Source organism: Acanthaster planci, linkage group LG03 (genome assembly GCF_054643075.1).
Source record: "Acanthaster planci isolate LZ-2023a linkage group LG03, COTS_SCS, whole genome shotgun sequence".
NCBI classification, from domain to species: Eukaryota; Metazoa; Echinodermata; class Asteroidea; order Valvatida; family Acanthasteridae; genus Acanthaster; species Acanthaster planci.
In genome coordinates, this window is record NC_141779.1 from 21099508 (window position 1) to 21124844 (window position 25337).

Here is a 25337-nt window from a genome sequence, read left to right on the forward strand (position 1 = left end):
AAATCTTGAAAAAGGAAATAAATCATGGCCTAAAGAACTTAAAAAAAAACAGAAAAGTACAAGAAGCACCTGTCAGACTACATCTCCTCTTAAAACAGTTTTTTTTGCGGAAAAAAGAAGTAGCTCGTCATTTGTTTCCAATTATGGCTCGCCGAGCAGTGGACATCAAAAAGCTATCACACAAATTCAGTATTGTCCTTGGGCATTATACTTTACTTTAAATCCTTCGAACTTGATGTTTTTGGGATGTTTTCTTATGCTCAGAGAAAGTCTCCAAGCCGATACTGAAGTACTCAGACTTGGCCATTCAGGCCTTTCTTGGCCATGTCTGTGGTCATCGTGTGTCTGGATATTTTCAATAGGCAGGCGAGGACCTAGGACGTGTCCCAATCATCCTTGGCTGCGGTTGGACCATAATAGATACATGTACATCATGTTATTTTCAGGCGCTTATGCAAATGATTTGAATGAGGCCTTGTAATTGCGCTAGTTGCTTTGGAGGGAAAAAAGGCAGAAATACGTATACACTGTACTTATTTAAAGCATCTAGGACGTACAGCTTCCAACTTGTTAGGGATTTCGTTTACAGTATTGTGGATCTATTTTATATAGAGTCGGGGGGGTATCTGACCATTTTTTAGTGGTGTCTGGGGAGGGAATGCAAAAAAATGACGTAGCTAACTCTGTTCAAAATGAAAATTATCCAAGAATTCGTGATCTACATTTCCAGTAAAAAACCAAAGTGCTACATTGCTCCTGATGGTTTTTTGTTGTTTGCTCTGTTACTGCAGCAACCAGAACAGTAGGCCCAGCCTTTAATGCTTTATGCAGTCTGCGGAGAGCAACGCCCTCTTGTGGTCAAATTTGTTAATTTTTCAGTCTGGGATCTGCCTCCTCTAGCGTAGCGTGTGTACGTAAAGTGTTGCTATCAGTCTGTATCTATGAACTATGACCCGAGCGTAAAACACATGTCTGAAAAAAAGAGAATGTAAAGCAAAAGTAGGCTGAACATATTAAATATCGTGAACAGTTTTCCACTTACTTTGTCAATCCGTTGATACCGCCATGACCTCAAGTAACGTCCCATCGTCGATGGAAAAGTACCTAGATGTTTTGCAACATAATAGAGGTTAGTACATGATCACTATTTGTAAACTCGCAAGTTGGGAGTGGTACTTGTTGCCCAATTTCCGGACAACATACAACAATTAATAATACAACCGTATTTTGAAGAGGTTAAATCACACATTCACAGTAAATAAAAGAAATGTGCCAGCCATTTCTAAAAATACTTGGATACAGCTGTTGAGTATGGGTAGGCCTAATCTATAAATGTGGGAGTGAAATCCATCATTTTATTTTCTTTGTTCATTTTCTACCTGTCTTTTCCACCTCATATTTGTTCTTTTTATGGGGGGGGTCATCATGTGGTACTTCGAGAGCTCAAAGTCACTACTCCGTGTGACTTTGAGCGCACACAGTTTACATGGTGTCGTAACACTATGGGGTTTTGAAAAGTGCTCTACCAGTGCAGGTAGTTGTACGTGAGAAACCTTTCTAAAGCAAATGTACATGTAGGGCCTACCCATTAATAAACTTCTACCATATCAAACATCTGGGTTCGCGTGTATTTTGTAGAATTTAACCTGTACTACTATCCAAAAATTAGTTTTTTTTCTACCATCCTCACCTCTCATCTGTCGACAATCTGCACACATCTGCATTCTCGTATGGCCGTACGTCACGTGACAAAACAGACGCAGCGTATTCGCGTAACGTTAACGAATGTTTATGTTGCTTTGGATACCGGTCCCGGTGTTGATTACCATGCAACTAAAATGTTAATGTACTTACATTAAGTGCGTACATGTGGATCTCATCACAGCGTGCAGGGCTGGGGACGTGTCACTCTGAATCAGCAGGACTGGTGGAAATTCCGCTTCCTCCATTCTTACATTTAATGATTATTCTTTATTACAACTCTTTATTCATTAAACTGTATCTCACTTTCATGAACAAACTTTTTAAAATCAAATTCATATTACAAAATGATACTATGTGCCTTTAAACAAAACGTTATGCATACTTGTACACATGTACGCTTTACCTACAGTCGATTAGGGATACATACGTCGAGCAGCCTGCAGCACGGCAGTTTTCGCATTAGACAAGGTCCAGATAATATGAGCTAATTTAGTAAGTCCCAAGGCACTCTTATTAACGAGAGTAGACTGTACATGTACATGTAGGCGTCAGCCCAAGCTTACTTTTTAACTAAGTGTATTGATAGTTGCTGTGCCAAATGTGATTCTTTAGCACATGTTATCACTTTCTGATACTGATAGCAATCCTGGAAATGTGGGAATAAGCCAATTTCCCATTCCGTCGCCATGTTGTTTTTAGTGCCCCTGTGCAAGTAAGTAAACAAAGCCAGAGGGGAACAAATTGTCTACGACAATAACAATCACGACTATCCATTCACCAAACATTCCACAACGTTGTTATCATGATTTTGTTCCCCTCAGTTAAGTCTTCTGAGCATATGCAGATGAAATGTGAAAAAGGCTCATAAGGAAACATTTCACAATCTGGAAACCCCTGTTTACTTAATAGTAAGAATCGTTTCCCAGTTATGGTATTGGTAATGGCAACAGTTATGAATTCCGAAACACAAATTCAAAGACACTGGTGCAGAATATTGCACATTGGCGACAATAGAAATTGGAGAAATTTGATTTTTATTTACTTGCCTAAATTTCTGTCTGTGCAAATCAACAAGTTATCTGTGCATTTTCTTTAAATAGTCGATAACATTTGACCATGTAAGCCTGCTGGGAAACGAATATTACAATTCCATTTAGGAGATTAATGTCAGCCTCTGCTTGGTACTTACTTGGTACTTGGTGGTTGTCCTTTTGAATGCTCTGCTTGGGATTCTTACTAAGAGGCCTTAGAGAGTGGCTTGCTTTGAAATTAGTTCTTTAAATTTGTGGTGGCTGAGGGCATCAATGGTATCCTGAGGGAGTTTGTTCCATTTTCGAACAGTCCTTGGTAAAAAGGAGTTCATATAGCAGCTAGTTTTAGCAGCAATTTCAGAGAGTTGGGAGTTATTGCCTTTACAAGATCTGGATGTCTTCGGTAAACAGGCGTCTAGTCTAATGGGTACTTTATTATTGCCTATTTTGTAGAGATAAGTAAGCTGATTTATTGCCCCTCTGTCTTCAATTGTTGTCCAATTAAGGTCTGTGAGCATATCAGTCACGCTGCTGCTCCTTGAGAAGTTGTTGCCCGCAAAGCATGCAGCGTGTCTCTGTACACTTTGGCAGTATATTGACATCTTTCTTGGTTTACAGAATTTCGGGAAAAAAGTGTGGTCTGGTATTCTAGAGTTTAAGACACCTGAGGTTGAATAATCTGTCCTGTCTAGATGGCTCATTAATGCTGGGAGCCTCTGGTTTGAACGGCAAGTTTTGGGCCGGATCTCTCTGGTTCTACGAGGACCCAGAGAATGCCCCAGACATCAACAAGTGTAGTGCCGGAATACAGACAGAAGCTGGCGTGACAGACTTGCAGTGGATTGACGAATGCAGGGTGACCGTTGCTTCAGATTCAGGTAAACCAAATCCTAAGGAGACAATTACATGTGCAGTTGATGAAACAGTTGCTGAAACAGTTCGGCAATAATGGTCTTCCTGTGTGACTTGCTTTCCAGTGGTTATGTGCTATATCAAAACACTGGACTAATATTAATGGACCACTGAGTATTAACTTTGGCAGCCTCACAAATGGAGCCCAGGTGATGGACTGTGCATACCCCCCAAGTGTCCCAGTGCGCTACACCCACAGGACTGTAGCTTGAGAACCACCATCTGTAATATTTATCCTTGCATTCTGCAATTTCAAAATTCTCGTTAATGCTTGTTTGCCCATTGAAATAACCTCAGAACAACCTCATTCCTTATTGACAACAAGGCCCAAATACAGTCAGAGATTTCGACTTTGCTTTGGCTCTGTCTCTGCTCCTACCTCAAGGATGCAACGTTACATCTGATTGCCATTATTGAACCAGGTGCAATTGAAGTTTGGCAGCTCGTAAACAGTCGGAGTGCCTTCAGAAATTTGTTTTACCTGTACGAACATGACAACGCCGTCCACAGCATCAGCATCAACTCCAACAAAACCCGGGTCATCAGTGCATCATCAGACAGACAGTAAGCCAACCAACCAGATCTTTAAATAAAAATGTAAACTGATCTTGAAAATAACAGTGTCTTCTGAACGAAGAGGGGCTGGTCCAGAGAAGGCCCTTGTCCTCCCCAGAGAGTCTCCATTTTCATTGTTTTCATCACATTACAAAAGTTCCCTCATCAAAAAATGCTGTAATGTGAAATGAAACCAGTGACATAATGCACTGATTGTGAACAGAAATTAGTGTTTAACTTCCATTTTTGCAAAATGCTGGAGTTTGAAGCGATGTGTTGCGTATAGAATGCATTCCTAAATTTTATAATCCACCATTGCATTTCTGTTTGTTCTTTTTCAGTGTGAAGGTGTGGGATTTAGCTTCGCAATCGTCAGTCTTAACCCTGAAGGCACACACAGCGAAGGTAGAATGTGTGGCATGCAGCCCAAATGAGCTGGAGGTATTCCTCTCGTGTTCTCAGGTAAATGATGGGTGTCTAGAGATCGGATGTTCCTTCATGAACCTCAGTGGAAGAGGTTGAACCCTTAGGGTGTTACTGTAAGGCTGTGCTTTCTTCCTCATGAAGTCAGGAAACACATGGAAATATTCTGTGTAACTTCTGTTCAGATGTCTGCAACATGAAATATAAAATTTCTGTCCTCAGGGAGACCTCAAAATATGACTTGCCAGGAATGCTCCATTGGAAATTCTGGATATTCTCATCAAGAATAAGGCTGTTTCTTATTCTCATACGGGAACATGTCCCTGTCCACATGAATGTTAGTCAAAGAGCAGCCTGCTCAAGATAGCTGCATGCTGGGAAAACTGGTCCTTTCTTGCATCACTGTTCCAAATAGATCCTTCAAAACCCACCATGAGGTTATGAAGGATTTTGCAGGGTCAAGGAAAATTTAGCTCAGCCCTCATAACTTAACCAGTTGCTGCCGGGTGCCTTTGGAAATGCATGTCTGATGCTGGGCGATTTTTCAATATCTTCAGTTTTCAAAAGTCTTCAAAAATTTGTATCTTTTTTTCTTGAATGCCTTAACCTCATCAAGTGATTGTCTGTTGGCTACTCTACTGACAGACAACATCTCTTGACGCCCGAGTATTTCAGCCAGACCTGCCTTGTAAAAAGAGCTCAGATTGTGGGGTGTTACCTAATTTTCTTTTGTTCCTGAAACTGGCACAGTGCGCTGCTGTCGTCTTTTCAATACAGGCCAGATTAGCGTGCAGTGGTATTGTATCGCTCATCAGTGGAGCACTGGATTACTTTTGTCCCCGGTGATGATCCGCTCGCACTGAATGCCACAAACAGTGGTATAATCTTTCAAAACAATGACGGATTTCCTCTGCTATTGACAACTGAAAAAATGTTGGCAATTCCCAGCAGCCCGGTCTTTTGTTCCGAGTACGGTCTTTTGTTACAAGGCCCAGCTCTTTTGCCTGATTTCGGGCACCCCGGCTATGCGTACAAGCCCAAGGTACCCGGTATCGGGCACCCCGGCACAAAGTGGTTAACATTGGGTTCAAGAGCCCTTTAAAGCTTCAGTACAAAGCATGTGCCTGTGGAAGATTCAAAGATAAAGGGGTTTAGGGTTAAAGATGAAGAACTTATATTATTTTTCAGATACCCAGATACAGTTTGTTACTTTATGTCTGCAGGATGGGTCTGTTTTGCTGTGGGACTTGAGGAAGCCCAAACCAGCTCGAAGGCTGAGTAGACCCGAAGGGACATCGCTGCCAACGTGTCTGGCATGGAAGCCAGGAGAGACACATGTCTTGGCTTCTGGTAAGGAGACAGATCACTGATGTAATACTCTGCAATTCTGGTTGAATTAACAAGGCTGCACATGCGCCTGAAGCAGTACTCGTTGGCAAATGTGTCTTATTCATGAGGTAACTCTTTAATGGTTGCAAAGCAAGGCTTGGTTCTATCGAAGGTCAGAAACCTGAAGCCACGCTCTCATTTCTAATGGGTGGCCCGCTGCGTGACAAAATTTTCCAGCCCGAACCAAATGTTTATCCCCTTTTCATTTTTTATGCACAATTACTACTCAAAGGGGATGAGACAGGCAAGATATTGCTCCAGGATTCCCGAGCGGACAACACCGGAACCAGACTAACTACAGCCCACACCAGGTCCATTCACAGACTAGCATTCTCTGCCAAGAAGTGAGTGTAACATATTGGGGATAATTCAGCTTCACTTGGAGATAGCTGAACACTTCGGAGCAGACGGGCAGGGCTTAAGCACTTGGCAAGTGCTCCACATCATCAAAAAATGCAGACAAAGATTACTTTCTGCCTGTTTGTTTCATGCAGATCCGAATCGTAATCAGTGGTTCAACATTGGTTCACTGACACCAGAACTTGCCTTCCGAATGGAGTGAACCGGCGTTGAGATCACTGAACGAGATCCAGATCAGTGTGAAACAAAGAGACACTTTATTGCTGGTGTAGAAATCACCCGTCATCGTTATTGGTTGTGTAAACAGGGCTACATGGAATTGCCTTCTAGTGGTAGAAAAATAAATGTGACCGGCTCTAGGATAATGGGTAATAAGTCACCAGATTCAGGATATCAGTTTTTGATATGGCTGGATTGAGAACACCAAAAGCTACAATTTGAGTTATGAATGAGCCCTGTAGTGCACTGCGTTCCCGAGATATTTAGACATTTGTATATCAACATTTTGGGATTCAATAAAAGCACTTTTTGAGAAAAAGCTCAGAAAGTGTAGCACTTGGAAACACAATGCTATGTAGGATTTCCCCTGAATGATCAATTTTTCATCTTTATTCATCAGTATCCATGTTTGTAGAACAATAGAACAGGCCATAAAATATTTTGGAATTGCATGACTTTTACCCTTTTTTGCAGAGATGTTACCATTAAGCAGGGTCACCTAAGTGTTGCGATTCTGTTGAATATAGCAACTCAGTAGCTTCACAGAATTGGAGCTGCTCGTGCAGAGTTCAGAGTACAAGTTTTATTTAACACATTCAAACTACTACCAAACCTAGTGCTCTGAAGAACTTGAGTTCTGAGTTTCATGTTCTCTCTTTTGAGGTGTACAAATGGTAATTTGATTTTCCGTTGTGTTGTATTAATGCAGCCCACTGTGGCTGGCCTCCACAGCCGATGACTGCACGGTAGCTGTCACTGAATTGCAGCCGGAACTTAAACAAGTGTAAGTTTATGCTTCAAATGAAAACAGCCGTTTTTCTTTAACGCCGGCATGTTCAAAACAAAATGTCACACTTGGTTTCCAGTTTAGAGAGTTGTATCCGCTCTGTTCTTCATTTTCTGTTTAAAATCATATCGACAACTCATCTCACCGCACCCCATTTTCAGGATATAATTCTGAAGTAATGTACTGTTTTTGTTTTTGTTGGCTTCTTTGTTTTTTATTTTAACGTGAGTTATTTTGGTTTAAATTTTGCAGATACCGCAGTTACAGCCATAACGATTTTGTACGAGGTGCATCGTGGGATCCCCTTAGCAACAAGCTGATGACCTGTGGCTGGGACAGGCAGGTCAAAGGTCATGACATTTTGCCAGGGGCAACAGGGAGCAATGAGAGAATGTGAAAAGCTTCCAAGTTATTTATTAGAAGAGAAAAACTTTGAAAATATGGTATTCTGTAAATCTTCGATCATATTGTAATATCCAAATCTTGACATCTTGAGTGTACTACATCAGCTATATAGTTACTGTATTTTGGAACATCTTCAACTTACCTCCCCCCCCCGCAAAAGCAAGTTTGGAGTGGTAAGAATTTATGTTTGGGCTGATAATAAACAATTGCAGGCATTAACCACTCGGTGCCGCGGGGTACCGGTGACCTCGGGTTTGTATGCATAGCCAGGGTGCCCGAAATCGGCAAAGGAGCTAAGCCTTGTAACCAAAGACCGTACTCAGAACAAAAGACCAAGCTACTGCGACATTGCTATCATTTTTCAGCTGGCATTAGCGGAGGTAATCCGTCATTGTTTTGAACCAGTATACCACAGTTTGCGGCATTCAGTGCCCGCGGATTATCAGCGCGGACAAAAGTGCTCCAGCAATCCAGCGATGAGCAATACAGTACCGCTGCACGCTAATCCGGCTGCATTTGAAAAGAGGCCCCTGTCATTCAGCAACGCACTGGGCCAATATCGGGAACAAAGGAAATTATGCAACACCGCACAATCTGGGCCGTCTTTACTGGGTGGCAGGCCTTGCTTCAATACTTGGGCGTCAATGGAGGTTACCTGTCTGATTAGAGTAGCCACCAGACAGTCATTCATGTGGGTGTAAGCTTCCAGTAAATGAAGTTATGAATTTGTGAAGAATTTTGACAGAAAAAATCTAAGAAGTGAAATACCGCTGAAATTCTTGTTAAACTCGAGAAACTGCTGAATTATGAATAGATACACATGTTCTCTTATTTTTTCACTCGTGCAGTCTTCATCATATTTTGCAAACTGATTGCGACATCCACCATTAAGGAAGGTCGGAAAAGATCTGGAAAGTGCCATCATCTTGAAAATCACCCGGGCACTCATCCTGCATATGCAAATTCTGTTTGATTTTGAAACCATTTTTGAGTGGATGAACTCGTTTCGTTGTGCTTGGGCACATCCGTCGTGCCCTTCCTTGAAGGTACATAAAGACCTGCCACTTCCTCCTGCGAGGTAAAATGACCCCAACCGTGGGATTGGTGATTGTCGGGGTTAATGTGTGCCTTTGAAAGTTAAAGTCGTACTGCAGTTGGTGTACGAACTGGCCACAATTGTGTGCACAAATGAAAGTTATGAACTTTAATGAAAAGTGGTACAAACTATGACAACAGTGGCACATTCCAGATCTTTTCCGACCTTCCTTAATGGTGGATGTCGCAATCAGTATGCAAAATATGATGAAGATTGCACGAGTGAAAAAATAAGAGTACATGTGTATCAATTCATAATTCAGCCATTTCTCCAGTTTAACAAGAATTTCAACAGTATTTCACTTCTTAGATTTTTTCTGTCAAGTTTGTAGCCCTGTGCCTAGGCCTAGAGTCCAGCCTGTTAAAAATTTAAGTGGTCCCTTTTCTGTATGTGTTGCAAGTGTATAGCTATCCTTGCCTCAGTAAACATGTGTGGTATTTCATTATCTCCAGACTGAGTACTTGTCCAGATTTTTGGCTGACTTAAACCCTCTTTTTTCGTGTGTCTTGGCGTGTTTTCAGCTGCGATGTCCAGAACGTGTCGAATTCTGGGCTTAAATTCCGAGATACCAGGCACTAACAGCTGATGACTCTGGTTAAAATCCATTCCCAAAAGAAGTGAGTTCCCCCCAAAATAAGCGCATGCTGAACATGAAATGCGTCCGAGGCCGATCGGATGCATGTGTGAGGTCTGTCCTATTGGCGTGGCCCTATGTGGATTTGCCTGCACGCTTTGTTCCCGAAGAAACTTGGATTTTGGAAATACATGTACCAAACTGGCTTGTTAACCATGCTTTTCTGAGGCTCTGAACTTTCATTGCTATCACTGCACACGCAACAAATATCAAAGGAGCCCTCAGTACATGGTTTCTCACTTTCCTAGCAACAGATGAACAAACGATAGATTTAAAAATTCAAATATGCCCGAAGACCTCAAAATGTCTTGGCGTTTAATTGGTTAAAGCATAGTCATGTGACTTAGATTCAAACAAGCAATTGGTTAATCCTTGGTCTACATTCAACTTGAGCAAGCTATTCCTCGGAAGACAGGCAGAGGTAATCGTGGCAACAACTTGGAAAATCTGACTCAAATTCATTTGCATTCAGTTCGAATTTCCACCCCAAGAAATCTTAATTTCAAAGCTACTTCCGGTCCTACCTTAACCTGTAATATTCAGAATACTTAAAAACATCAAGGAATCCAATGAAATATCATTAAATCTGAGCTAAGTTCCTCTTCAACTTTTTAACATTTTTCTAAATATGTACAATGTAGTCCTCTTTCTTCAATTTGGAAGACAGTCCCGTCATTCAGTGGAAAAATACTACATTCAATTCAGACAAAAAAAACTATCAATGGTGCACTACAATACCATACTCCTTTCAAGAGGAAGCTAAATTCATGATTAATCCTAATATTTTTGAAGCATCAAGAAAATATAATGTACTCTCTTTTGATTTAGTCCTTTATTCTGCGGTTTAATACTTCAGGATGTAAGAGAAACGCTTCAAAACTTTTAAATTATTTCTCTAAAATTCATCCATCTACAACTAAAATCTAGACAGAATATTCACTGGACCAACACCGTACTCGGCTATACAAAGTGGCAATACAAAGTAGGTACAAGAGTTGTGATTGGCAGATACACATCAAAAACTGCCCTTGGTAGCCAATAACTGTTGAGCTTTGTTTAAAAAGTAATACTTCTGTGAAAGGCAGGAAAAGTAAATCAGAGCATCTTGGGCATTTAATGTGGAGAGCGTGTGAACACACACACACAAGTAATTTGTAATTTTGCCACTGGAAAGATGATTTCTTTCCTATTTACACAATTTTACTGATTTCAAGAAATCAAGTAGTCCCTACACCCTAAAGGAGAAATTTAAACCACGAACAAAAATCCCATACTGCCCACACAGAAAGAAAACTATTAATCAGTCAACCGCATTAAAATTTCATTAGAAAGTTGAGCAGACTGTGCCTTGATGGATTTAATAGTTTTGAAAGAGTTAATCAGTTTGAGAGGTTTTTTTAATCCAAGTTGTTCCACGATTGCCACTAACCAATGATCCGGTTTGAGGGAGAGTTAGGCTTGGTACCCAAACTCCCTTGCATCATCTTCAGTGATGTCACCATAACGCCACAGGTTCAGCTGTAAAAAAACAGGAAAAAAAAGGGGGGGGACTGTTATTTCAAATCAAACATTGCCGGTCATCCGGGGTCTATTGATTCAGAGATTGCAAGGGCAGCAGAGACGAGACATCCAAGAGAAGTCGGAGAAATCCAAGGAAAAAGGGGTCCCTGGATCTCTTAGAGAGGAAAATACGCCGATTCTAGGTCCTCAAAAAATGTTATTGCGAGTAGAAAGCACACTGCTACACCTGAATGTAAAACCGTAACAGTCCAAAATCCTTCACCTGTTGAAGTAACCAGTGGCAAGTTGCCGTTGCACAACTTAAAATGATAACTGGTCAACTTATGGCTTCAGTTTGACTGACAGGAGTACTTAATTGATTGGTGTAGATGATCTACTTCCATGGGTGTGATTTTTACAGGTTGACCAGTGTGAGAATGACTACCCCAATGCTAAACAACCAACTTCATTTCCTAAAGACTTTAGAAATCTCGCCCAACAGTCTCCATGGCCTTGGACAATTGAAAACTCAATTTCACAGTCAACATAGACCCATTGTAATCAATCGAGCAATGAGGAACCTGGTCATGGATGCCAAAGAAGCATCCGCGACCTCAAAAAGTTTGCCGTCTTCATGTTGATGTCCCTGACTTACGTGAGCCTTGAGGGCGCTCTGCTGAGCCAGTACGTACTCGGCCACCATCTTCTGCAGGCGCTTCTCCCGACGCTGCTCGGCCAACAGGAAGCCCTCGCTCACCAGCCCCTTGCCCACGTCCTCCTTGGAGTCCGGAATGAGGAGGGTGACGTACTCGGCGCTGCCCACGCGGTACTCGGTGTTGTACAGGAGCTGGGCGTTGAGGATGTCACGCTTGACCGCCTCCAACGCCTCCTGCTTAAACTCGTCCTGTGAAAGGAGAGGGACTTAGTTTAATATTTGATAATCTTAGAAAGCTGCTTGCAACTCACCAAGATGGGGTCTGTTGATGCAAGATCCATGGCCAAATTGGAGATTTGCTGACAAGCAGATGTACAAGGCCGGGTCCAAATTACTTGGCTGGGGCTTACAATTACATACATCTCAACAGGAAGTGACTGTATCCACTGTCATAGCCTCATGCATAATTTCAAACCACAGCCAAGTAACTTGTGCTCCAACCTTGGACTTACTGGATGGCTAATAGCTAGTGAAATCAAATCGCAATGAAACTCACATCTTTAGGCAGCGTAACACACGCCAAGTGGAAGTGGCGGGCCTGCGGCTGTTGTGTGTGGTACCCCGGCGGCATGGCACCGATGTTGGCAGATGTCACAAAGTCGGACTGATGGAGAAACAACAAAAAGATTCATTTCAGAAGATTCAAAGCCTGGGTTGTTCAAGGAAGTTTCCACATGCATAAAGTTCCATGGCAGGAGGCTCGAGTATATGCTCAGAGAAAGCACTGTTCTTACAGCATTACAATGGTGCGAGGTAAACAAAAGTTGTGGAAACCTGAAGGATTCTGTGCTGTCGCAGTCAACATGTACATCGTAACCCTGTCGCAAAGGACACCCATCAAGTCTGTCTCGAGGAATACAGAGCGGTAATTACAATTTACTGCTGTAGCTAGGGCAGCAGTTTTCACGTGTAACTGTTCGGAGATGATATATGAATTTAAATCTTTTAGATAAAGAATTAGGGGGCATTTACAATTGCCTGAAATTTGCAAGAAAACAATTGTCCAGAGAGATGTACGCATGCATGACCAAACAATTCAGTCACTCACATTTCCATAGTCCAGGAAGAAGACGAGGCTCTTGTCCTTATTGTAGACCTTCTCCACTCGGGCTCGGTACCACTCACCGTCGACAAACTTGGCGACGCACATGTCTCCTTTCTTAGGGGAGAACGACCCCGGGAGGGGAGGAGCTTCTAGAATCTCAGCCCGGAGTTGCTCCATGAACTTCTCAAACTGGGGGCCTGAAAGAAAAAAAAAAAAACACCCAGGAGTGAAAATACCGTGTTGTGAATATACAGATGGTGAAAACTTAACCCTAAATCCCTTGGTTGCTGGCCGGGATCCTTCAAAATACAACACCGTGTAAGAATTGAATTGCAAATCCTCCTTCAAACTTTCAGGGGCATCAAGTCCCACACTGAGTAATTTTGTGGGTAGAGTTAGAATAAGGATACATCGCATCTTCTTAGCACACACTGCTTAAACACACACAGAATCTGAAAACTGGTTTGCATTTTCTTAAGCTGACGTATATGGCCCGACAGAAATGGTCTCGAGTTAAATATACTGGATTCCTCAGGAACATATGAAGAGAGAGATTAGTCTTTGAATCGGACATAAACAAAGTCGTTGCTTACAATGTCTAATTTAATTTCAGTGAAAAAAAGAAGAAAATAAAATATGACGTGGAAATACTCTAAATTCCGAACAAGCTAAAGAACCAGTGACTCACCAGACTCAACGAGTTGAGCATAGAAGTCGAGTTCACTGCCGATTTCAGTAACAATGATGCGTTTGTAATTGGTCTTGCGCTCTGCCGTCTCCTCGACAGTAACCAATGTCTTGGGCTCCTCGTACTTCTCCCAAACCTGTCCACGATTGGAACAGACATGAGCAAAATACAGGGCTGAATTAACTGGGCTACATGTGTATTGACACTTGGCACCAGCACTTACCTTCCTTAGTTTGAGAATTCAAAGAGAGACACCAAAGCTTTGAACAAAAAAACTATGGTATTTTTGTAGGTCTTTGAACTTTCATGAACTCCAGGCACAGGGTCTGCTGTGCCTCTTACGTGATCCGGCCCAGGCAAAGTGACTTGCATAATGATGAATTTCCATAGTTAGAAAGCACAGATGTTTTGGATGGTAAACCTTTTCTTCGCTTAGTAATGCTGTTTGCATGTAAGGCTTATGTTGATTTGTATACATTTGTCAAAGTGGTCTCGCTTCAGCTGCATCCAAATTTATTGGCTTTGGCTGGCAAAAACATGCAAGCCTATGAGAAATGGCTTAGTTGCTGGCTAGCTGTGTCCATGGGTATGCAGCCATAGCCAAGTAAATCGGACGCTGCCCGCCCTCTTGTGAGGGGACCTGAGCAAACCCACCTTCAGCTTAGCTGTCTTAGCCTTCTCTTCAGCCGCTTGAATGGGGCGAGCGTAGTTGCTGCGCTCGGCCGTGAAGTGCATCTTGGACAGGCCCTGCTCGACCAGCGCGACGGACAGGTTGACACCCTCCACAAACAGCCAGCCGATGAAGTTGCCAGCTTTGTCGATGGACTCCACTTCCACCTCAACCTGTGGGGCAATGAAGCAGGGCCTCAAACAATAGTGAGAGGGAATTGTGTCTGATTTTTCTGCTGGAAAAAATTCTCATGGTTACATCTGGATTTAAACAGTGAGTGTTGTTGTTTGATTTATGGACATCTCTAAAGGTGATGAGGGCATATGCCATCGGAGCAAAACCAGGCCTGCATCTGAGAATTCAGGGAAGAGGGGAGGAAATTCCAAACCATACAAGCAAATAGAAATTGTTTTTCAAATTGTGTGGCAAATGTAAAAAGCACACACTGAGGAAATCAAATGATCTGGTGACAGTTAGAAACCAGTCGAGTTTAATATCTAAGAATTCTGGCCATTTCCTGTTACTCTGAAAAAGAATCTCAGTTGATCAAAAATTCAAAGAAATTCTGTTCATGAATGTATCAACTCAACAGCCTCATGTTAAAAGTTCCACCAATTTGAGTGGATGGTGTTATGCCAACGACAATGTTGGTTCTCTCTTTTACCTCTCTCTGCAGAACCAGCTCCTTGGTATACTGCAAGGCTTCCTCAGAGAATGGCTCGGATTCTGTCGGGCCCCCCGGTCCAGTTCGCGCCATCTTGGGGCAAGTTATCCCTGCAAATTACAAACGAAAAGGAGGAGCGTTGACTTGAGAGGGTCTTTAGTGGGAGAGATGTGGCAGCTTACCTCGGTTCAAGTAATATTAGCAACTGCAGGTATTGTGGGAGTTGGGGAGTCTGGTTGGCATTGTGGTTCTTTCCTCGCTTTTCACCTCTGCGGTCCGGGTTCGATTCCCTGGCTCGGTCCACATGTGGATTGCGTTTTCAGTCCCTACCTGATTCCGTGCGTTTATACCCAGAAAAGTCCTCTGGGGTTTTCTTCCCACCTCGAAAACTGTTACTGCTTCTTCTTCTGTTACAGGTTTCTGGAGGCTGGCAAGCTACAGTACCGAGGGTGCTTTTGAGGAATCATTGATGTCATTACCAGAAATGCTTAACAATAATGATAACAGTAAAGGTTCATTCAGATTCAACCTCACATCTGAAGCATTCTTGCTAAAAATCTTCGGAAATCTTTCAAATTCCACAAACATCCAGCAAACCTGAGGAGCATCAAGACTCTCATACATGGGCACCACAAGAATGTTTTTTTTTGAATCACCAGCTAAGAGGAATGTAATCAGGCAAGTTTCCTTGGGAAGGTAGAGGCGGGCCCGAGATCCGCTGGCCACACCCTCTCCTTATCTAAGATTCCAATTTGAGGAATGTAATCAGGCAAGTTTCCTTGGGAATGTAGAGGCGGACCCGAGATCCGCTGGCCACACCCTCTCCTTATCTGAGATTCCAATTTGACTCACCGGCTAAGAGGAATGTAATCAGGCAAGTTTCCTTGGGAATGTAGAGGCGGACCCGAGATCCGCTGGCCACACCCTCTCCTTATCTAAGATTCCAATTTGACTCACCAGCTAAGAGGAATGTAATCAGGCAAGTTTCCTTGGGAAGGTAGAGGCGGACCCGAGATCCGCTGGCCACACCCTCTCCTTATCTAAAATTCCAATTTGACTCACCGGCTAAGAGGAATGTAATCAGGCAAGTTTCCTTGGGAAGGTAGAGGCGGACCCGAGATCCGCTGGCCACAAATTCAACGATGGCATTGCTCCGACCAGCACGCTGCAGGAATGGAAGGAACTGTTTTGCCTTCTGGGCCTCCTGCAGTAAAGACATGGCAGACACAATCATTTTTTGACTGAACACACCAAACACTAAACTCCATTTAAAATCCGCTGAGTCACAATCTGGCTGGTGTCATTCCATCTCCTAAGAATACAATGTGATGAAGGTAACAACTTCAAATACTGGTGATAAATGACACCAATCAATATAGAGGCCCCCTCATTATTATTAATTTTTCATCACACTGGGAAAGCATGTCATAGAATGTAAGGCTTAAGCACTGTACTTTTCCCCCACCCTGGATGTTTAGTGGCCCCTGTTCGAATCCCACCGATGGTACAAGTAAAATAATTTGTAGCCTTCATTCCATCGTAAGGGTTTTACTTAACAGAACACACTCACTTGCATTCCCCTCCAATGCCAGAACCTGTCTATCATTGAGGGATTTTAGGGGTAGGGAAGGTTCAAATTCCTTAAGTAGAAATACAAGCCATTACTACAACGGCACAACACTCGCTCACAGGTGGTATACGCCCGTTACATGCCTCTTCCACCAACAGGATATTAAAATGATGGTTTGCCTATTAAATTAATGTGCACTTCAAGATTAACAACATATACAATGCCACTGCAGTAAAGGTGTCTCTTTTAAATAATCTGCAGCGCTGACGTGTGCCATGGCCAGGCACTCATAGTGCCTACCACACCAAGCCAACCTCAATCAGCAATCACACAGCACGTCATGGAGTCAAAAATGCACTGATGCACAACGGTAATAACAAAAAAATGCAATGTGACACGACTGAGGCACATTTTGCAGGGAGGCATTTGGAGAGGCCCTAATTTTCTGGGGAGGAATTCTATGGGTTTTGGTCACAGTTGAAACACTAACCAAGGTGGACAGTCACCAGCTCTTTTTCTTCTCTAAATTTTCAGCTGGGTGCAGTGGGGAGCCTGTGTCCTAGCCTACCCCCCGTGCTCTGCCTTAGTTACGCTACTGACGTGATCTGAGAATCTAGTCCCCGGAGGGTCTGAGCTTACCCCAGAGAGGTCAGCGATGCGGTGGATGGGGTACTCCTTCTTGCTGTGTATTCCTTTGCTGTTCTTGATGGCTCTCGTCTCAGCTGTCAGTAAGGCGTCATAGTGCGCCGACCTTTGATCATCATCCTGACGGTACCGGATCACACTGCAAAGCCCCTTACTGACGAGCGCTTCTGCTACGTTTCTGTCGTGACACGTTCAAACAACCGATTGGTTCACATTAAATTTCACTGTATTTTTTATTCAAGAGAAAAATTTTCATGGTGTTGAGACAAATGGAAATAGTTTTAACCACTGCTAGATGCAGAAAAGGTAAATTAACCTGTCACACATGTGACAGACAACTGTTCCAAATCCAATCATATTCAATTTTTTTCGAATTCATTTTGTTTTCCAAAAGGCTTTCAATGCTTTTGAATAATTTAAGTGAACATACTGTTAAATATACAACTACTGGAAACACCTTGTATAATAATAAAATATACTTTCAATTACATTTGAAAAATATTTCATTTTATTAAAAAAAAAAACTGTCTCTGACATGTGTAACATCAGGCCCATTTTAAAGAGAATGACCTTGAACTGCAATGGGCGTGAACTCTACTGGGCTATCAACAGCAAGAGAATGGATTCTGAGGTAGTTTGACCTTTTGAATAATTGACCCATTGGATAGTGGTATGCTGGGCAGGTTCCTTACTCGGGCAACTGCTGAAGGTGACGGAATTTGGAAGGGTTTCCAGCCAGGGTGCCTTGGAGGGTTGAGGACTACCCGTACGTTCAACTCTAACTTACATTCCGCCGATGGTGACTGTCACGCAGGTTTTCTCCGGGTAGCCGTCGTTGGCAGGCTTGATGTAGTCTACCGAGACGTTGACTTTTTTGCCAATCAGCTTCTTGCGCAGAAACTCTCGGGCCTCGAACATGTAGGGCACGTCGTAGAGAGGGCGGATACGTCTCTCAGGCTGCAGTAAATGTCAATGGTACAGTCCATGTTAAAGAGTGTTTAAGCTGGGGGGTCAGGTTGTCATAGTGGTACTTTCTTCAATATTCACCTCTGCGGCTCAGGTTCGATTCCCGACCTGATTCCACCGGTTTTACCAAGAATACTCCTGTGGGGTTTTCCTTTCATATCTAAAACTGTATCTACTTCTACAACACCTCCTCTCTACAGGTTTTTTCAGGCCTTTGAGTGGCAATGCCAAAGGGCAGATCTGGAGGAGGCAAACAGGGGGCTATGGTACCTCCTCCCAATGAAAAGGAGCAACAATTTTTTTTTTTAAATGAGAGAAAGGTGAATTTTTGTGTATTTTCTTTTCCTTCAATTCAAAAGCGCATAAAAAGCATCCAAACGCTGCCTCGACCCTAAGACAGGCAATAAAACGTTACATTAAAAAATTTCCACAAATTTTGGGGCCCCTCAAAAAGAGAAACTATTTGGCCCCTGAAAATGTGGTTCTAGATCCACCCTTTACAGTGCCTAGGGCACTTTTGAAGAATTCTTGGTTTCGTTACCAGAAATGCTATCACTAATGATCATATTGACTAGTACAGGGCTCAGTTTAAGAGTCTCTCTCGTTTCAAAAGTTCACATCAACCATGTCAATTTTCATCCTGAGTAGACAACAAATCAGAAGAGGGTCTCAAGTCTTGAGAACTGCCGGATCACGCGTCAGAATCCTGAGCGAGGTAACGGGCTGGCGCAACCCAGTTCAAGCCAGTCGTTGAGTCTGTCTCACCTTGGATGGCTCCTCGTCTTTGCCGTTCTCCTTGCTGTCTTTGGCTGGCTGTGTCAGGCGAGGCGGGCGGATGCTGGACAGCGTTACCTTGCGGTACTCCCCAGAGGCAGTCTTCAGGAGTAGAGCATCGGCATTGACAACCTCCACTACCTGGTTTGAATGGAAATAGAGGGGCACAAGAAGGATCAGAAACAAAAAATGCCACGAACAGGAAAGGAACCACAGAAACAATTCTATTTCACTGTGATAGAATTACCAATAAAGTAATAGAAACATGCACAATATCATCTGCATTGGCGATCACTGCACACAAAATAAAGTGGAATTTAGCCAACGACAGCAAAGAACAATATGCTAAGCTTCAAGAGAACCTCTAAGGAAAACATGTCAACTCTGATTTGGTCCGTTCAAATAAACTTGGAAGCATCCAAATCAAACGCAGTGTCATTTGTCTTCAGAGCTCAACTGTGACAAGCTTAAAAGGGTTTTTTTTTCTGTTCATGCCAAGATGCGAATTCTGAATGTAGATTGCATAATTCCGAGAAAACAGAGAAAACGAGGGGAACTCTCGCCCAGTGTTTGTAGTGGATAAACCCTTGAGCATTGTTTAGCATGTTGTTGTAGTTGAGCTCTAAAGACAAATGACACTGCATTCAATTTGGATGCTTCCAAGTTTATTTGAACAGACAAAATCAGAGTCAACATGTTTTCCTGAGAGGTGCTCTTTAAAACTAGAAGGGACAAGAATGGGTCTAGGGAAGCACAATTACTTTGATGCTAAAAATCAGCTGTCAATGTTAAAGAATTACTAGGAGTGTCAAAAGCCATTTCACAGAGTTCTACATTTCCCCAAATGATAGATCTAACGTTACGAGGACCAGATGAGTATTTCCTGTGTCTAACCTTACTCTTACCTTCCCTGTGTAGGTTTTCTCCTCTATATTCAGAGGCACAGCCTTGGATTTGTAATCTTTCCAGATGCGCGACTGTTTCTCCTTGGCTTTCCTGAGGTTTAAACAAAGAGATGCACGTCAGAAACATATTTCTAGCAGTCACTGATGAGCAGCTTTGAGCTGCGACTTACTGTTGTAGTGCATGGGTTAGTCACTTGGATTTATGCACAAGATGCTCTACGTTAATTGCAGTTTATAACACTGTGCACTAAAGCTGTAAGTTACAGCAACAATACTGGGCACACTTTGGATCAAATTTGGCAATCTGCAATTCTTACTTTTCGGCAGCCCGCAGATTTTCAGCTCCGTGTGTGACAGTGGCAATGCTCCAATCAACGCAGCGAGCAAGACCTTCAGCCAGAAGAAATTCAGCAATGTTCCCTTTCTGTTTAACAAAAGAAGTACTGCGGATTCACTTCAACAGAAGGCGTCAGATAACTTTACAAGGACAATTTTGTTTGAACAAACAACAGACTTAACCCTAAATACACCAAACCCGCCATGCTCCAACAGCAGGTTTTGTAAGGTTTCGGCAGGTTTGGTTCCGTACCTGAGGGACTTCTTGTTGAATTTTGTGAGACTTGGGATGAAAGGCCCAGGGAGATGGTGTTGGGTTTTGTATGAGTTGGGACACACAGGGTTCATCATGTGCAGTGTCTGGCTTGCTGTACCAACATTTGGACTATGCTTGATTTTGTCAGTTCAGCGCAAGTCATCCTATACTACATAGACCCATCCACACCATATCACTCAAACTCCAACGGGCTCATTCTGTTGGAGTTTATCAGATTTGGTACGGTGACCTGCATGTACAAGTCCATAGACAAGTACATGCACCAGTTGGATTTTGTGAGGTTCAATGTGCTCTCTAGTGCAGGAGCCTAGGGGGTTAGGGTTAAAGAACTGTTAGAGTTTCATTTTTGACTTCGCAGTTTGAAGAATCGATAAGCAGAGAACAGTGCGCTACCACGAGGGCTGTGATGGATGACAGTCAAAGGTCGGGTACCTACCGGGTGAATGATGGAACCGAGAAAGTTCTGATTGGATACACCTTCCAGGATAATCTTGACATCACGCTGAAGGAGACGAGACTCAGTGAAGTACTTGGCCTCCATGGCAAAAGGTTCGGCAACTTCGGAGTCGCCATCCCTGCGAAACATGGGGCACTGTAAGGAGAAAACAGCCCACGAGACAACTGCGCGTCAGTATTTCTTCAAATCACAATGTTAGGGTAAGTTGGAGAGCCAATTATTTTTTAGGAAAGAAGGATACTAAGTGTTAGAGGTTGGCCTTTGAGAGGGAGGTTTGGTTAAAACGGGAATTCACAAATATATCACTAGACACCTAGGATTGAGAACAATGTCTTGAATGGTCCCAACTACAGCCTGACCGGCTACCAGGCTAGAGACGAGCACAAATCAGACCTTAACCAATGAAGGTATCACATTAAGCATATTGCAAGCCTAAAATTACACAAACCAAAACTCTCTGTGTGATGTAGCCCTCCTTTTACTAAAATACATCCAGCATTTTATCATCTCCAAGTACTCCTCTCCTAGCCCTGTTCAGTTTGCTTTAATAGTCTCCTAACCAGACCTTTTCTATTTGTAATCAGTGTGCGCACCTTTATTCCCGACAGCATGACTGTGACATGGTGGAATGATGGGATCAGGAACGCGCGGACGGTGCAGCCATCACGCACATGTTCAATAACAGCTGAAAGGGCAAAGAAAATTGATGCACAACATGAAAGGGACAACTCTCATCTGAAACTGTCATAAAAAAGCCATCACTGCAACTTTTTTCATCACAATTAAAAAAATTGCTTAAAAAAATACGAGTAAGCAGTGTTACTGTGTTACACATTAATGGAAATCTTGGCTCAACTTAACTAAAAAGAAGACTGAATTTTAAATAATTTAAGTACTATCTTTACTTTCCAAAATCTGGGAAAAAATAAACACATTGTCGAAATCCCTGTCCACAGAACAAGCCATACAAAGGATACTTTAAAAAGTGTTTCCTGCGCTGGGGGTACTAAAAAAAAATCTGATACAATTGTCTCACCATCTTGCTCTTTTCCGTGGAGGCTGTCCACAAAGTTCCGTGGGTTCTCGATGGCCCAGTGGACGTCCCGTACCCCAGCACCGGAGGCAGTGCCAGCCCACTTGCCCTTCTTGGCTGCCTTGGCCGTGTCCTCCAGTAGGATGAGTTTATTCTGATCACTGCAAGATGGCAGGGCAGAGGGGGAACATGACATGAATTGTGTACGCCCGACTGCTGGCAGACTGTGAGAACTGAACCCTCCCCCTTGCAAATTGGCAGACTGAAATTGATTACGATGGGTTCAACTCACTCGCTTGGTTTGATGCCGCCTCGCCTGACTTCCACTAAACCCTCCGCAACAATGGACTCTGTTACATTCTCAGGAGTTTGGTCTGCGGGTGGGAGGGAAGATTTGAAAGACATGAGGAGGAAATGTAGAGTCACGGAGAACAAACATAAGTTCCGCTCAACCAAAATTTGCTCAAGACCCGCCTTCTTGACATTTTAATCATACAATTTCATTTTGCTTTACCTTGTGAGATTTCACTTTGTCTTCACAACACGATTTTCCTCACCCTTAGAACTATACGTTATTCCACTAGCACAAAGCTAAAATTCTAGCGACATCCATTGATACAGTGTGACCGACAACAACAAAACCCAAAAGAGCAACTAAAAAACTTGGGTTCCTTTCTCAAAACATCAGTATCCAATTTGCAGAGCCTTGCACCTGGTGAGATTGAAAGGCTCGTCATCTGACTTTGTCTCTCACCTTTTCCTGTGGGCAGGTATATGCATCCATAAGCGCGTCCACTCCCCGGTACACTATACTCCACAGTGAAATGCACCTCCTTGCCGATGAGTTTTTTCCGCAAGTATTCACGGGCCTCCCATGCATAGGGCTACAAGCAAAAAAAAAAAAAGGCTCTAACATTTTGTCAGGCCTACGCAAACTGATCTTTGCTGCATCTTTTCTTTAAGCTTCTTAAGTATCAGACAAACCATTCAAGGAATATGTAAGGTTCGTTTGATTCAATATGAATTTTGTCCAACAAAATGGAGATTTTTACAACCAACAATTACATCATGTCAATGTTTCACCTAATAAGCCATTCAGCCTTACATTTACGACCTCCACACTTTCTTAGGTCTCAGCTATTATTCCAAAAATATAACATCTAAAAGCAAATTACCTCATCTTTAGTTTCTACAGAGGTGGCAATGTTGGGGTTGGCTTTTTTAGCCAACTTGGGGGCGGTGACGTTGGACAGACATATCTGCTTTTCCGGCGGAGGTCCACCTTTGGGCTGGCCTCGGATGATGACAGCATCGCCAGACTGAACCTACCAAGTGAGATCCATTGATGTGTGAATTCAACCAATTCCATTTTGGATGCTTCAAACATAGAGGAAGGACACAGAAGGAGTTTGAACTGCCTGGGCTCTAACATCTGGCCAATTACCGCTTTCTGGCATGCCTGGTATGTCCACAGCCAGAGCGCAACGAATGATTGCCACGCACCATCTGTTCCACAACCACGAAACCCCTTTGTACCCTATGATCGCCACCACAATTTGTCCCTGGTAATCTACATCCTTAAAACTTTGTGTACTGAGGTATAGGAAATTGAATATTCATGCCTTTGTTGGTGCTTGGTATGATCTCGTGACAACATCAAATTTAATGCTTGCACAGTTGCTTGCATTACACTGTGTGCCCTAAATCTATATGTGCAGTCTTTGCCCTTAATGAGCTCTTTCTTTTGATGGCTCACTTATTGTGGATACGTACGTGAAGCACGACAATTAAGGCTCCCCGGTTGGAGGTGGATGAGAAAAACTGATAAACACTGATGTATTGGTGAGACGAGAATAAAAGTACAAACTTTGCTCGGATAATTGAACAGTTTATCAAAATTTAAAAAGTTTGTTTACGATGGCAAAAGTAGGTCTAATATCAGGGATTTCTCTCTTTCTATTTCCTGGTCACAGCAATTATTTGTATTTAATTGCAAGCAAAAAAACTATAAGTTTTGCTAGGACATTACTGGCCCTGCTTGTCCAGCTAAGATGCAGGCAGTAATCAGGCAGTTTTGGAATGTTTTCTATTATTCGTCTGACTCGGCGGCGACCATCACTGAACATTTTGCAGTGCCCAAGTTGCAACTCCTTCTGTGTCCTTTCTCTATGCTTCAAATCAGTAACAACCAAAAATTCCTCAAACTGTGGTCTACTGTGTTTCAACGGATTTACAGCTGTGTTGCTCAGGTATCATCTCTCTTTGAGTATTACATGTAGTTTTTGAATCTTCTTTCATCATCTTTCACTATGCAGGAAACCAGTGGAATAGTCTAAAATTACTAAAAATGTCAACCATTTTTTGGTCTATAACTTCAGTATTTTTAAACATCCCGTAACACCATTTGTACTCATCATGTCTCACCTTGCCTTGATTTTCCTTGTTCTGTTTCTCTTTCTCAAAAGTACACGCAGCATCATGGAATCATTGTGTTCTTGATTATTCCTTTGATTTCTTTTCAACACATAATTTCTCATGCCTTTTTCGTGTGAAGGTAAACCGGTAAACACTTAAAATTGATTATCTAATTATGCCTCTCACTCACTGGGGATGGCAAAATGGCACGTCGACCATCTTCAACTTCGAACATTGTACAATATGGCCCGAAATTACCCCTCTTCGACCCACCCCCGCTTGCGTATATCTTGTACTTGTACAAACATATGGAAAACCTGGGTGGTGTGTATATGTACATGTACACGTAGCCCAACGTGCTGTACACACACAAACTACATCATGTACAGCGCGCGTACAAATCGCACTCTCGGACCAACATTTCAACGTCGTTTACTCAGTTTTGAAACCAAGTCAGAATAGAGAAGAAAAACGTGACCAATGAACAAGATTCTTATTTAATCATCTCGTTCGTCAAAACTCAATTCTGGTACCTGTTTAACGATTCCTCGCATGAAATTCTGTTGCTGTGATTGAGCAGCCATTCTTGCAACGTGCAAGTTTTGTAGGGAAAGGGCTTCGTCACGTGATTTAAAGGTCAACGTGTACAAAATACACGGAGTCAAAGTTTATATTAGACTGCGTACCAGCCGTCAATACATTAGAATGAAGGTGTTTGTTATTAGTAAGTTTGGAAAGCAAGACTAGTACAGTGACGCATGTCCGTAGACCTTCTTAGGGTAGGCACGTACATGTATGTCTGGATTGTGGCCACTGATTGCCACGTACAGTACTTCAGTGCCTCGCCAATCGTGAAATATTTTTAAAGACCTGCTGATCTGTCCTGACAGCAATCAAAGTTTAATGTTTGAATCTTTAACAGATGTCGAATAAAACTGAGAATAACTAAAACCCAACTTTTAACATGGCTCTTTGAACTTAGTTTAGTCAGGACAATAAACTTCTTAACCTTTGGCTACTGTTCAAAATCGAATACGTGACGAGGCAAACAACACAATAATACCATCTTTGGTTGAGTGGCGTTGGCTTCCAGTGGAAAAAAAAAACAATGGTGGGCGGCCGACGGCAACAAATAAGGTTTGTCCCACGAGGAAGTTCAGCA

The 25337-nt window shown here is 42.6% G+C and overlaps 2 protein-coding genes across 2 annotated transcripts; one reads left to right on the plus strand and one right to left on the minus strand.

Moving 5' to 3' along the window:
• The first annotated feature begins 930 nt into the window (after nt 1–930).
• Nucleotides 931–9332, plus strand: LOC110973132 (methylosome protein WDR77-like). The gene is made up of 8 exons (XM_022223686.2): nt 931–1129; nt 3428–3613; nt 4070–4211; nt 4544–4664; nt 5849–5975; nt 6247–6358; nt 7303–7377; nt 7633–9332. Exons 1-8 carry the CDS (start codon nt 1066–1068, stop codon nt 7775–7777), a joined length of 972 nt encoding a protein of 323 aa, XP_022079378.1. The 5' UTR covers nt 931–1065; the 3' UTR covers nt 7778–9332.
• A 461-nt stretch (nt 9333–9793) lies between these two features.
• Nucleotides 9794–24815, minus strand: LOC110991108 (staphylococcal nuclease domain-containing protein 1-like). The gene is made up of 20 exons (XM_087134902.1): nt 24709–24815; nt 22936–23085; nt 22515–22644; nt 22053–22134; nt 21764–21921; nt 21321–21412; nt 20707–20862; nt 19975–20081; nt 19658–19748; nt 18744–18893; nt 17800–17969; nt 17007–17190; nt 15860–16001; nt 14798–14907; nt 14118–14306; nt 13464–13599; nt 12779–12972; nt 12227–12334; nt 11671–11919; nt 9794–11033 (listed from the first exon to the last, which is right to left on the minus strand). Exons 1-20 carry the CDS (start codon nt 24757–24759, stop codon nt 10968–10970), a joined length of 2715 nt encoding a protein of 904 aa, XP_086991028.1. The 5' UTR covers nt 24760–24815; the 3' UTR covers nt 9794–10967.
• Between the last annotated feature and the right edge of the window lie 522 nt (nt 24816–25337).

Excerpts from the sequence above, each read along its gene's own strand:
- LOC110991108 (XM_087134902.1), bottom strand. The coding sequence starts at position 24,759 with ATGGCTGCTCAATCACAGCAACAGAATTTCATGCGAGGAATCGTTAAA. Across the intron at positions 21,922-22,052 it reads GGCGGCATCAAACCAAGCGA|TGATCAGAATAAACTCATCC; the intron begins GTGAGTTGAACC and ends GCCATCTTGCAG. Across the intron at positions 21,413-21,763 it reads CCACGGAAAAGAGCAAGATG|CTGTTATTGAACATGTGCGT; the intron begins GTGAGACAATTG and ends TTGCCCTTTCAG.
- LOC110973132 (XM_022223686.2), top strand. The coding sequence starts at position 1,066 with ATGACCTCAAGTAACGTCCCATCGTCGATGGAAAAGTACCTAGATGTT. Across the intron at positions 3,614-4,069 it reads GACCGTTGCTTCAGATTCAG|GTGCAATTGAAGTTTGGCAG; the intron begins GTAAACCAAATC and ends TTATTGAACCAG. Across the intron at positions 5,976-6,246 it reads GACACATGTCTTGGCTTCTG|GGGATGAGACAGGCAAGATA; the intron begins GTAAGGAGACAG and ends TACTACTCAAAG.